General features: G+C 46.3%; 1 protein-coding gene across 4 annotated transcripts in view; it reads right to left on the bottom strand.

Annotated features, from left to right (window-relative positions):
- The window catches only part of Sulf1 (sulfatase 1), a 167981-nt gene that overhangs the window by 20593 nt on the left and 133278 nt on the right, over positions 1–14110 (bottom strand). For all 4 annotated transcript variants that reach the window (XM_048420442.3, XM_048420443.3, XM_087897230.1 and 1 more), the window contains one exon: positions 1654–1870. In XM_048420442.3, the coding sequence (XP_048276399.3) occupies positions 1654–1870 (217 nt within the window). The remainder of the gene's footprint in view (positions 1–1653; positions 1871–14110) is intronic.

Genomic DNA, 14110 nt, shown 5'->3' with positions numbered 1-14110 from the left:
CGTCCACGGTTTCTGAGGAGGGAACCAAAGCCTTGAGTTTTGCTTGCCTTTCCCTGGGTTCCAGAACCGGGATGTGCGGTGTGCGCTTACATCTCACCGCTGCCTTGGGCTGCCTTTTCAAGTGGATGAATGCCCTTAACACCTCGTGTTTACACAAATACAGGGGAATGCTCTAAAAATAGTAGTCTGTGAATGCTTGCATTGGCCATGTAACGTTTAATCACACAAGGCGAAGAGTAAGGGTCATCGTGCATCAGGACCACAGGACGGTACAGCTCTTGCTCACTGGGTCCTGGAGGAGAGATTTAGCGTGTAAGCTCTGACCTTTGTTTACACACTCCCCTGGTCTTTTCTAAGTAAGAGAGAAGCCTGGTAGAGATGGGGCAACGGGAATTGTCAGCCTCCTCCAGGGGAGACTGCTCCCTTGGTTCCCAGGTGAGGAGGTGGCCCCCATGACAGAGGATGACTTACATAGCCATTATGTCAGGGAAAGAGGAAACCCACTCCTGTTCTAGGTCACACGAGATTCCACACAGTGAGAACTTTCTGGAAGGGAAGGGTGCCCCTGTCACTAAGTGAGATGTTTGACTCAGGGTGGCTGTGTCGGCGGTGATTTTCTTGTGTAGTTTGAATATGATCAGTCTCCTTCCAGGAAGAAAGACAAACCCATAACAAGGTGGGGTTTTGGGGGAGGGTTTCGAGACAGGATTTCTTGATGTAGCCTTGACTGTCCTGGTACTCGTTTTGTAGATCAAGCTGCCCTCGAACTCAAATGGCGTGCACCACCACCGCTGGCCAACTCAGTGGTTCTGAACTTTTTTGGTTATGAACCTCTTTAAGAATTTGTGGGGGCGAAGGAAAAAATGTGGAAATTTGGATACAAATCAGGGATTTGTGATTCTAAAGTCCACTCTATTCAGCACAAAATGTCCTATGATTTTCTTGAATAAGTTGTGTCCAAATCTTGGACAGGTTTAAGAATAACTTTCCTAACAGAAAAGTTAACACAGAGTTGAGCCACTTCTCACATATGTCACTAGGTGGCACTAGACTCACACACTTCAATGGATGGCTGCCCAGTTTGTTTTCGTTTTTTCTGTAAATCTATAACCTCACGTGTCAATCAGCTACCTGAGAGTTTTTAGGATAGAAATTGTCAGCAGCAAATGCATGCTATGTTGAGATGAACTAATTTGATCCTGCCAGTCAGCATAATAAGCGGTTTGACAACATTTAAAGGTACAAATATGAAAAATAAGCCTTTAAAAACTGCTCCTGTCTTTTCTTCATAGGTTCAAACACACATGAACTGATACCTGAAGTATAACTTTTAAAGCAACTTAAGGCAGACAGACATATCAGGGCATTACCATGAAGGTTCAGTAAAACGGACCCTAAGCCACCCACCCTGGTCCGGCAGAATATCCACTGCAGTTCTTTCATTCCAGCCGCTCTGCGGCCTGAGGGGATTTTCATTCCACGCTAAGTGAAAATATTCGCAAAGTAAAATTTCTAACCCGTCTTTACTATCTTACTTTAAACGAAACAATGATTTTGCTTTTATTCTGAAATCTAGGCACCAGCACTATCTAAGTTGTGCCGGAAGTGGGAGGGTCTCAATAGCCGTTGCGCCTGCCACGAGGTATGGCTTACTTGGTGTTCCTTGGTTCCTCAGGAACTGCCTTTGATTCTTTCTCTGGCTTCTGCTGGATCGATACCCGGACTCCCTACAATGGCACTCTTTGTCTTTGTCGTGCAAGCCGCGAGAGTAGAGGTTGCGCGTGCTCTGACGGACGGTGAGCAGGTCGCTGGGTCCTTTACACTTGTGGATTCGGAGCTTGCCAGATGTGTCCTCGATGCATTGCCACTTCTGCAAAAGCCAGCGGGAAGCAGTTGGCCATGCTGAGCCAGGTGGTATTTATTAAGTACTCTAGCACTAGGGTTCCCCTCCCCCACACACTGGCAATACCATTAAGGAGTATGAATGAAAAGGACACGCTTTTAAGTGACCCCGCAGTAACTCTGCTCTCGGTCCCATTTCTTTTGGGGCAGGCACATACAGATGATAATGAAATCCCTGGAAATCAGAACTGCCTCCGTGACACTAGAGCTGAACGCTGATAAATGAATCCTCCGCACCCAGACTAAACAGTCTTGAATGGAACACGTTAAAGCCCTTAGTGTCCCAAGACACAGAGCCGGCTGTCAGGGCTGTTTCCACCAGGACCCCAAACCGCCCCATTTGTTCTGGAAAAACAAACTTGCCTGCTTTTGTTTCTCTGCCTCTGGGGTTCTAAAGCGATCCTGGGCAGAGTGGCACGTGAGGAACACAGAAAGGAATTTAGTTTGAGGCCATGACAGGCAGAGCCGACGCGGGGTATCCCAGACCTTGGCAAACTCGGCAATCTTTCTTTTGGTTTTCCTTATTCCACAAATCCTGCATGCCTGCATGCGGGGAACCCCAGGGGGAAGGAGTCCCCCTTCCCAGAAAAACGCAAACAGGAAGCGAACCCCAGGGGGAAGGAGTCCACCTTCTCAGAAAACGCAAACAGGAAGTCGCTCCCGCAGCATGCGGCGCACCCCCCAGGGGGATGGAATCCACATTCCCAGAAAAAACGCAGACGGGAGGTCACAGTGGGGCTCCTAGCTCCTGTTTTGTACAGGGCTATGGGACCGCCACTGCAGGTTCAGGCTTCTGAAGCGCCATTTCCTCACTCCGGGAGACCCTTCAGGAGCTCCACTCCCTGTGAAAGCCCTAAAATACTCATTGGTTAGCAGGGAGGATCCTGGCCTTTATCTGAAGTTGATCTGTTAACGGAGTGAGTAGGAGTGGGCACCAGTACGGTTAAACGTATCCTTCTCTCCCTCCCACATACAAGCACTGCCTGGGTATAGATTATGTGTATTTCAGTGCACAGGTTTCTGATTTGTGGCCGGTGCCATCTACTTGTGCTCTAGAGAAGCATGTGGCTGTGGCACGTATAATGCCAAAGTCTTAGAGTAAGTTATGTCTAAAAAGGCCACCCACTCTAGCCCCATCTATGGGGATCGTGTATCTCCCACAGGTCTTTGGTAAGGCAATAACTTCGAGAGGTGTCTCAGAAGCAAAACTTTTAATGTGCGAGAGGTAAAGTTTGGTCAAGGGACTTGATGGCGTTTGTTAGCAAATAAATGAAATGTGCCTAAAATGGTACCTAAACCTCCACAGTGACAAGGGTCTTGCAGTCACCATTCGCTTTCCTTCAAGGGAATTGCTTGCCTTTGGTATGTGTTTAATTTTTAGAGCTGGACCCCAAGTATCTAGAGCTCCCTCTATGGTTCCACTTTAGCCCTCAGTACTTCTGGTGTTGCCAGATGATGATGCCAAGCCATGTTAGCTTTGTCTTCTTTCAGCGCTTGCCTGGAATGCTTGGAAGGTTCAATAGCTCCACCCAGAAATGTAGGTTGTCTAAGAGAAAATGCAACTACCTGCCAAGCAAGCCACGAAAAGGCAACACAAACCACAACAGTGTAAGAACTAAGCTGCCGAAGGTTTAACTTAAAACAGGTGGGGGTTGGAGAGATGGCTCTGACTTAGTCCTTTCTGCTCGTCTAGAGGCCCAGGTTCAGTTTCCAGCACCGACATCAGGCAGGTCACTTCCACCCGTAACTCTAATTCCAGGGAATCCCACACTCTCTGTACTCCCCGAGCACCAGGCCCACATGTGGTGCACATGAACTCACACAGGTACAATACACACCCTAAAATAAATCAGCAAATCTTAGAACACAACTGAAGTCTGTCAATCCTGGTGACTGACGCCTGTAATCTCAGCACTCAAGAAGCAGAGGCAGGAGGATTGCTGTCTAGGGGCAGCCTGGATTGTAAGACTCTGTCTCAAACACACAACCATAGGAAAATATAAAATCAATTTGTTTGGGTCCAAAGGAGCCATGTCATATGTGTGAGTCCGTACTTTGCAACAAGTCCTAAGTGATTCTGATGCGTCGTTCAAAAGCCTGTTTGTAGCTGGAATCCACGGAGAAAGCAAAAGGAAAATACGGAAGTCTCAGTAGCTCAGGTGCTTGAGTCTTTGTGAAGGATGCAAATATTTAGGTTGTGTTGTGTGAGAGGGAAAAATGTGTCTAAAAATGTGCGGATGCAATTGTCTCAAAATGATTCTGGAAGAACAGAAACTGCGAACTGCCGTTTCTCAGTCAGGATGTGTGCTCTGTTTAAAAGCAGCCAGCTTGCCTAACCCCCTCTCCAGTGAGTGGACAAATGGCTGAGTTTTAGCTTCAGAGTCTGCTCCAAGTAAAGCGAACCCACCAGTTTCCAGGCAGGATTCTATGGCACTCAGAGGAGACACCATGGAATTTGGGAAAGTGTTGTATGTGTGCAAGACAGAGAGAAAGAGAGAGAGACCCAAAAGAAGTTCTGTGAGAGACCCCCCCAAAAGTTCTGAGAGACCCCAAAGAAGTTCTCAGAAGCTGAAAGACATCTTCACTAGGAAATAACTGTACATCGTATAGGATTCTTGCTGATGAGTACCGCCAAGAGATAACATTTCAGAGTTTGAAGATTTGGGGGTGGTGATTCGGTGTGTCTGTATATGTCTGCTTCTGTCTTAAACCTAAATGGCTTACGATGAAGCCACCCACCTGGATAACATCCACAGCCAGCACCTGCCATGTCTGAGACCTGCAGGAGCAGGAGTGGGCAGTGACGCCTTTCACAACCAAATGTAACCCTGGACAGTACTCCAGCATCGGTCACACAGAAAACCGGGGCTGATGATTTCATTCCTAAAAACCAAGGTTCCAATTCACACCCTCTCCGGAACAAACAGCAATAATGTCCGAAGCTTGGTCTCAGCTGCTGGGATCAAGCGATGCTCCTGCCTCAGCCTCCTGTAACGGGGCTGCCGGTTTGTACCACTGTGCGTGGCCAAATAGTTCCTGCTGGACCCTAGGGCGGTGGTGCAAGCTTTCTAATGCTCTTGGCCACAGCCCATAAGAGGTTTCCCACCTTTTTTTCTTTTCAGCTCAGAGGAGCTGATAGTGCAAGTAGATTCTTGTAGGGCGCAAAGGTGTGTGTAGAATTTCCAGTGACTGCCTGTTTGGAATCTAACCCATTTTGCCATCAGTCAAATTCCTCGTGGATTTCCTGAGAAAAGGGAATGGGAGTGCTTTCCGGAGGCGTCTGTCTAAGAATCCTGGTGTCTGGGAACTATCTCTGGAGCAGACAGCGATTCACACAAGACCAAACACATATACATATCTGCATGTGTCGAATGCTCATGCGTGAGCACACACTTCCACACGCACGCGCGCACATCCCCCACAGCAAATACTTGCCTCCACACACACAGTTGGATAAGGCAATATCCCTCAACAAATGTGTCAATTATCTTTCCCAGGAAGGAGGAAGTCACAGACCCCTCCGCGTAGTGTAATTAGCTGGAGGCTCAGGCGGTCTTCTCAAGGCAAGCATACTAGGAATTTCAATGAAACAGAACCACTTCAGTGCCTCTTACCGTGACACTTTTTATGACTGTGCAATAAAGCCCTGAAGCAGCCGCCGTTAGCATGGCGGCTTCACTGGGTGAGTTTATACACAGGTGGGAACAGAAGCAGAGAAGGACTGTTCTGAAATTAACACTGCCAGCTGTTCAATGGTCGAAGCAAGAGAAGGCCTTTGCCTCCCAGCTCCTCTGTGAGGCTCAACTTGAATTGGGCGGAGGCACCTGCTGATGGGAAGTGGAGTCTGCTGTGTTCATTCAACAAGCACCCTGCAGAAGCATGGCTGTCCCTGGTTGACTTTGATCTAATCCTGAGGCTCCCGAGCAAATTAATTCATGGCTCTGTCCACCTGTGTGCAACGCAGCAGCCATTCACTGCCTACACAGATCTTTCCCCTGCTTTCTGGAATTACAATGCTCCTTCTGCTCTCTGAATTTTAAGTTTGTGTCCATAACTTGCCATACACTCCTCCCTCAAAGGGTTCTGAATACTGTCAGCGAGGTGCTGGATGAAATTATTTGTGGAACCTCTTCAGTTGTTTTAGCCTTCCCAACAACCCTGACTTGGAATTAGGGACAAGGACCACGTGCCATGTTCCCAAATGGTCCCCCAAAGTTATCTCAGTGGAGAATCGCTGAGTTGAGTATTCATATGTGCATGCCTTTGGTTGTTTCCGCCTGCCTGTGTGTAAACAGCACCAATGAAGAAGGCGGGATCAGTTATTTTCTTATGCGCAGGACCCAAGAATACCACAGGTAGCTAAGGCTCATAGAATGGAGCCAAGTGAGAAAAATGTCCCATGCCTTTTGAAACATTTTCATTCTTTACGATCAACACTGCTGAGTGCTTGCTTGAAGCTAGGAGCTGGTTACGTGAATTTACTCCTGCAGTCCTTACAACTTACCCAATGTGTTGCCCCTGCTCCTCCACCAAAGCAAGAAACGTTACCGATAGTCTGTCCTGGGCTTAGGAAGGGTTTCATTTACATATCAGAGTAGCTTGACATAAAGCACTGCCTTATATGCTAGAGAAGCTGGGAGTTCTGCAGAATCTGCTTCTCCGTTCTCAGGAGCCCTGATCAAGGCTGCACGCCAGGGAGCTGGGTGGGTGGGAGCATTAGTGGAAATGCGTAGCCCAGGGACAGCCTCCCCGTGAGCACCCTCCGCTCAGCAAATGCTGGAGTTACCGCAGCTTTTCCTGCATTCTGATGTGTTATTCCTAATAGAGGTGGAGGTGATGTGAACTTGAAACACAGCAGCCATTTTTAATAGAGGGAAATATTGGGTGGGGTGTCTGAAAACCTCGATTTTAATTATCCTTTGCCCCTAACTCTGGGACTTTGAGCAAACAACAGAACTTCGGTTTTCTTCCAGACTCTGCATCTGGTAAAATAATACCTCACCGTCTTAGTCCTGAAGATGTGTTCTAAAAATTATTGAGTGCTTTGGGTTCTAAAGAGAAGATGTGGGACGTGAACCCAGGCCAGTGCTATCGAAGTTGCTTTTTAAAAGTGTGTACCTAGTCACTGAACAACCTACTCTCTGGCTATACATTCTGGAATACAGCAGCTTTTTTGTTTGTTTATTTGTTTTTTGTTTTCAAGACAGGGTTTCTCTGTAGCTTTGGAGCCTGTCTTGGAACTAGCTCTTGTAGGCCAGGATGGCCTCAAACTCATAGAGATCTGCCTGCCTCCTGGGTGCTGGGATTAAAGCTTATGCCACCACTGCCCAGCTATTCTTATTTAATGGTTATGACTTTTTTTATTTTTAGTTTATTTAATGTGTGTGTGTGTGTGTGTGTATGTATGTATACACATGCCGTAGAACTTGTGTGGAAATCAGAGGATAATTTGCAGGAATTAATGGTCCCCTTCTACCACATGGATTTCCGAGAAAACTCAGGTTGTCAGGCAGGGCAGCAAGTACTTTCATTCATTGCGCCCTCTCACTGGCTCATGTATGTTTTTAAAAGACCAGGCTTCAATGTGTACTCCAGTGTGGCGGCTTGAATGTAACGGCCCCCATAAGCTCATAGTGGGTGGCACTCTTAGGAGGTGTGGCTTTGTTGAAGTAGGCATGGGCTTACTGGAGGAAGTGTGGAGGTTTCATATATGCTCAAGATACTACCCAGCGTCTCAGACCACTTTCTGTTGTCTGTGCAAGATGAGGAACTCTCAGCTCCTCTCCAGCACCATGCCTGCCTGCCCGCTGCCATGTTCCACCATGATGATAATGGACTGAACCTCTTAACTGTAAGCTACCCAATTAAATATTTTCCTTTATATGAGTTGCTGTGGTCATGGCGTCTCTTCAAAGTAATATGTACCCCCAGAATACCGTGGACTCAAGTGTGATTTTCCTCCCTCAGGCTCCCAAAGGCTGGTGCTATGTAGGAGTGGGTTATTGGCCCAGAGGGGTCTATGGCTTTGATTCACACACATCTGGGTTTGAACGTAAACTTCCAGTTCTGTTTTGGTCCACTGACTTCTCCTTCTGAGCCTCGGTCTCTCTGTCTGTAAATTAAGTAATGAATGCCCACCACAATAGTTTGCGATGTGGTGGCTCCGGGTACTTCTTTCTGGAATAACCACCGGGTGAGCATCGTGGTCCCTTCCTTCTGGCTGCATATATCCCGCAGATTGCACAGGATGCTTGCTTTATACTTCAGAATACACTTGTTTGGTTAAGAAGCAAACAAACAAAACATGGGCTTCGGCTTCTTCTTTTCAAATGTCTGCTGTTGTCCAGGGACTAGATAAAAGCTGAGTTTTATATACACAAGCTAATTCTCCAAAGTGTGCCTTCTTATGTGTCATAGTATAGGTCAAATCATGTTCTCTGCAATGTGTAGTAGTTCTAGGATGACCTGATTAACTTTCTGCCAGTGTCAGCACCCGAAAACCAGATGTGCACTGAAATTTTCAAACTTAGTGTTGGGGAGAAGGACCATATAAATGTCTCTGTCCAAACGACAACTTAGTTCAAGCCATTGCAAAATTTTCTCACAAGAGTGAACTAGAGTTTTGCCCAGGAGATTCAGCTCCTGTTTTCTTGAGATGAGGGGAGATGGATGGATGAAAGAAAGAGGTATTTCGGGAGGAGAAACAGAAAAGAGAAATTTCAGTGTGGACAACCACCTGCATAAGGCAATGCCAGATGTGGGGGACAGTATGGTTCTGGCACCAGGTCAAACAGGACAGTGGACAGACAAACAGCTGGAAGCATTTGGGAAGTGCTTGTTGTGGGCCAAGGCATCAATCTGGGTGTCTGACTACACAGAAGTAGATGTAACCTTCACAGTGACCTCTCTGGCTGGCACGGCTGTGTCCACACAGGAGATGAAGGAACTCAGACAGTACATTTAAGTAACTTGCCCAAGGACGTGTAGACAGCGATGCACTCCCAAGGCTCCGGAGAGTGACTAGAAGAAGCATATTGGCCTGGCTCAGGGTATGGAACTTTAGGTGGGCCTCAGGTGAGGGGAGAGCATTTGGGCAGGCAGAGGTAACAACTTATGAGCAGTTGAGAAAGAGGGGTGAGCGGGTTTGGAAGCCAGAGGAAGCTGACGAGGCTAGGCTATCCGGGTATGACGGGTATGTGATGGTTATGGTACATGTTGGGATGTGAGGGTTATGGTACACGTTGATCAGGGTGGGGCCACCTGACACAGTTTATGAATAAAGAGGTGTCCCTGACATTTCTGTCCCTGTCCTGGGTGGAACAAACACACAGAAGCAAATTATCTATGCAGGTGCAGACCGCTCAGACGTGACTGCTATGTAGGCTGGAGATGCTGGGCGGCCAGGAGGAGAAGCTGAGTGGCCTCAGCCTTGTATGGACAAGACCCGGAGCAGTAAGCAGAAGCTCCACTGCCCGTGATCAGGTGACCCAAGGCAACATCACAACCCTGCTGTGAATCTAACCAGAGTCCAGGGGCTCTGAAATAAAGTGTTGCTTCCTGGCAAACTAACAAACCCAGTCAAATCATATCGGTAAATGTCCCTGTATTCATGCCCGATGGGTAGCCACAGTGTGAGAGGGGCAGACAGGCAGAAGAGCGAGCACTGGGTGAGAACACGGACTTCATTCAGAGCTGAGCAGTTATGTACTCAGCAAACGAATCCCAGTTTCCTCACAATCCTGGCAGCTGTCTGGATGCTGGGGACCTCGGAGAGTTTTTCGCACATCCCCAACTTCGTACATAAAAGACAAGGGAAAGACAAACTGAATTGCAAAGATGCTGGGATTCAACAGCTCAATGAAAGGACAGGAGATTTGCTCTCCTAAAACCAGAGCAAGCTGTGAAGTATCAGAGAAAAAAAAAAAAAACAAAAACGGTTTCTCAGGAGTGAATGACCAGAGCCTCTCTCCTTTGTTTGGCTTCTGTTTAAGGAGGCAATGTCTCTACCTCGAGGACAAACAGGAAGAGCAACTGCCCAATAAAGCTCACTCGACATCCGTGCTCCTTGACTTTGCCTGCTCAGAAGACTCTTCCAGAAGCTTGAAAGAGACCTGACAGCTAACCTTCTCTTTCCTCAGAGGCGTGGATTTAATTTGCCTGGGTGGACCTGTGCACTGGCTTTTGCTTCTACAACGCAGTCAGGACTGAGAGCCAAGGCCCAACGTGGAGTTTTAGAGGGAGAGTCTACTGCCTCAGGCTGTTGTAGGGACAGTTACCAGAGAGGGACACCAGGTTAGAAATGAAGAGATGTAAATTAGCTTCAGTTTACTGGATCGAAATGATCTCATTCAACTAGGAAATTTCTAAGTTTCCTCCAACTTTGGTCTTGTCTGATTCTAAGGTTGGTGTTCTTTACACTGGGAAAACCAAACCAAAATCACAAGGGCTGGGGGCTGTGATGGAGCATGTTTGTAAAGGGGATCCTTGGGATGCTGAGGTAGAAGAACAGAGTTCAAGGTTAGCCTGGACTACATATGGGCACCTTGTCTCAAAGAACAAACAGTGAGCAACAAACAAACCAACCCAGAAATCGCCCAGATGCCTTGTTGTCGCCCATATACATTGTGTCTGTCTGCTCTGTGGGCAGAAGGTACATTGATGGCTTCCAAAGCTTTTCCAGGTGAGAGCAATGTGCAGCAAGAACTCGGCATCACCTTTTGATTTTACACAAGCATGTAAGTGTGCAAACGTGGTAGTTGTATGTGTGCATACAAATGTGCTGGGGGCAGAATTCCTAACTGAGAGGGTGGTGGGAATTCACACTTTGTCTTGGATTAATGCAGAAACGGGGAAGCTATGCAAACACATATGTCCATGTTGTCGCAATTAATCCCTGCTGGTGGTTGTGTGCACACAGTCAAGGAGTCATGCCAAGTGTCTGGGACTCCAGCCCGGTTTTATCCCCGGTTGGCTCCATAGGAATCCAAGCAACAGGTAGGACTGACAGTGACAACAGCTTCACCGGGGAGAAATTGCTCCCAGTTCCTACTCCCACGATATTCATAGGAGAGCACTTGCTCTTCACAATTCAAAGGTTGACTTTCTCTAGTCTAGAGACGGAAAGGCTGAGACCTGGGAGAATTTAAATGGCTTGTTCAGGACACATGACTAGGAGGCAGTGGCTACTGTATCTAGCCCAAACCTCTTAAGCGCCAGCCTTTTTTTCTTTAATTATGTTGCTCTATGCACTCACCATTGCTCCCTAGGTGACCAGGTAAGGATAGACACTCACTCTGGAGCCTGGGAATGTCAAGCAGAGAGCTGACATTGCTGAGTTTTCTTCAGCACCCCACAAAATGTCAGACCAGAGGGTGAAGGCTGGTAACCTTGGCAAAAGGAAGACACAGGCCAAATATGAAGCCGAGGATCTAGAGTGGATGCTGGGTTGGTAGTGCATGTGCCTGGCACACGTGAACCCCTGGACTCATTATCCAGTATTAGAAATAAATAAATGGCTCCAAACTAGTCAGCTCTAGCCTGAACTGTCTCCTGAGCTGTCATGCCGGTCCCAAACAATACACTTTATTATTCTGGAGTCTTTCTCTTAAGTCAGTGATACTGTCTGCAAAAAGATAATCTTCAGTGTAGTGGATAGAAAAGCAAATGGGAGGAGATCAAGGACTCTGCCCAGCTTAGAGAATCTCCACAGTTAGAAGTTCACCACTGAGGCAGAGCCTGATTCTTTGTTCATTAGTTCAGGTGCTTCTGAGAGGGGCTAGCTCTCAGATTCTCAAACACCCTGGTGAGGAAATCTAAGTTCAGGCTGTTCCACACGGTACACACGGAAAGAAAGCAACAGGGGAACGTTCTAGAGGGACTGCCAGAAAGTCATTTCACGGGAACAAATTAAGTTTGGAAAACTATGAAAAAAAACCCCCCAAAATTAGGTTTTCAATATTGTTAATGGGCAGCAGGAAAGTGTGAGGCTTTTGCCAAAATAACATGATTGTGTTTATTTATACTCCATTTGCCCTCTAGGATGCAGATGGAAGTTTCAGCACAAGCCATAATGAGAGATTTCCAGAACAGTATGCTTAAAATGGGTAAGCAGCGTGCCTCACTTCCAAATTCATATCTTGCTCACCACACGGAGGCCTCAGATCCTAACGAGATTAGCAATCTTCATAAGATACACTAGTGAACATTTCCAACTCCAGAACAAAGTGCCTTAGCCCATTGAGTTAACCATCTGGGAGCTACAGAAGAATCCTGAGGTTGCCCTCATAACAATACCTAAGAGCGTCCGTGTGAGATATTGAGACGTTGAGTTAAAATGTGATGAATAGGTCTAAGCTTTTCTATGAACCACTTGAAAACTAAGGCTGACTAGACTAATACACAAGTATTATTTTATCCCTTGAGCCCCTTTTCCTCCCCAACCTTTTATCCTTCAAAGTAACCCTGAAAACAAGAAAGTGAGAGTTGGGATCAAGTGAGTTGGGATCAAGTTGTTAATCATGACATTGCATTTAGCCTACTGGGGACCTTTTAGTAAGACCATAGTGAATGAGGCCATTTGATAATAACTAAGTGGCCCATTTCTCGTGCCTAATATCTTTAGATAAAGTTGGCTAACTATGTGGATCTCTAAAGTTCAGAGAAATTTGTAACTAAAAAGAAATTACCCATAGGATTTCCCAGAATGTGAAAAGGAGAGACAGGTGAATCTCCTTGAGTTTGAAGCCAGCCTGGTCTACAGAGCTAGTTCCAGGACAACCAAGACTACAGAGAAACCCTGTCTTGAAAATACCAAAATACAAAAAACAAAAAAATACAAACAAACAAGCAAAAAACCCCTTTCTTTAGTTAAGGTAATTTATCTTGGAGAGCAGCAAATGCACTTTGTTTATTTGTTTAGGTTTATTTCTGTTACCTTTAATTATGTGCGTATATTTGAGTCTGTGTGTGCGCATGTGCACCTGAGTGTAGGTATCTTACTTTGGAGGCCAAAGGTATCAGATCCTCTTGGAGCTGCCCAGTACGGGTGCTGGGAACTGAACTTGGGTCTTCTGAAAGAACAGTTTGTACCCTTAATTGCCAAGTCATTTCTCCAACTTATTGTTCTGTGTTTTCTGAATTAGATAATTCCTCTGAGATACTAGAGTTGTCATCAAACTAGCCATCTGTTTGTAAGATGGAGATTCCCGTGCCTATTGACGAGAAGATGCCCAAGTTCCAGTCAAGAGGCATACACAGACATCACACACTGAGCCTGCAGGAGCCAGAAGTCTAGGAACAGTTGTATCCATGTATCCGTCCTTCTCTTCTTTCAACACCCTTTTTTCCTTCCTTCCTTCCTTCCTTCCTTCCTTCCTTCCTTCCTTCCTTCCTTCCTTCCTTCCTTCCTCTCTTTTTTTTCTTTTGCCATTCCATTGGAACATGGAATTTTCCTTTAGTCTGTATAGATTTCCTTTTATTGGGCACAGTTTACAACCAAAGAGTTTTTAAAATTGTTGGTGGCCTCATGTCCCTACTTTTCTTCTTCTTCTTGCTTTCTCTGTGTCTTTCATTTCTGAGAAATGAATAATTCCAGGCCATGTAGCCACGGCTGGCCTGGAATTCATGTAGACCAGGTTGGCTTGGAACTCACAGAGATCCACCTGCTTCTGTTTCCAGAGTGATGAGATTAAAGGTATGTGCCACTGTGCCCAGCCCTATTTTCTTTTATGTGGTGTTAATTCACTGTATAGAGTTTTCCGTTCTCACTGATAACAGATATGTTGACCGAGATTAAATATCATAATCACAGCTGATAGCAAAAAGTTTGTGAGCACTGGGTGGTAGTGGCACACGCTTTAATCTTAACACTTGGGAGGCAGAGACAGACGGATCTCAGTGGGTTTAAGGCCAGCCTGGTCTACGAAACAAATTCTAGGATATTCAGTGCTGTTTCACAGAGAAACATTGTCTCGAAAAACCATTTTTTTTTTCGTTTTTGTGAGTTAAAAATGAACACACAGACTGCTTTTCTTTCCCAGCTTTGGTATAGATCCCATCATGCACCCTGGTTGGATGACCTCTTGCTTCTGTTTAGGTCAGATAGGTCCTATCATGTCATTGCCCAGCAGCCACCTCCATCTTGAGTATGTGATCTTAAGAACACAGCTAGACAGCCCACTCTGGTGGTGCTGGTGCCCTTTGGCACAGA

Source organism: Myodes glareolus, chromosome 16 (assembly GCF_982192425.1).
Source record: "Myodes glareolus chromosome 16, mMyoGla1.1, whole genome shotgun sequence".
In the NCBI taxonomy this organism is placed as follows: domain Eukaryota; kingdom Metazoa; phylum Chordata; class Mammalia; order Rodentia; family Cricetidae; genus Myodes; species Myodes glareolus.
Note: the sequence above shows the minus strand (reverse complement) of the source record. Positions and strands in the feature narration are given on the sequence as shown.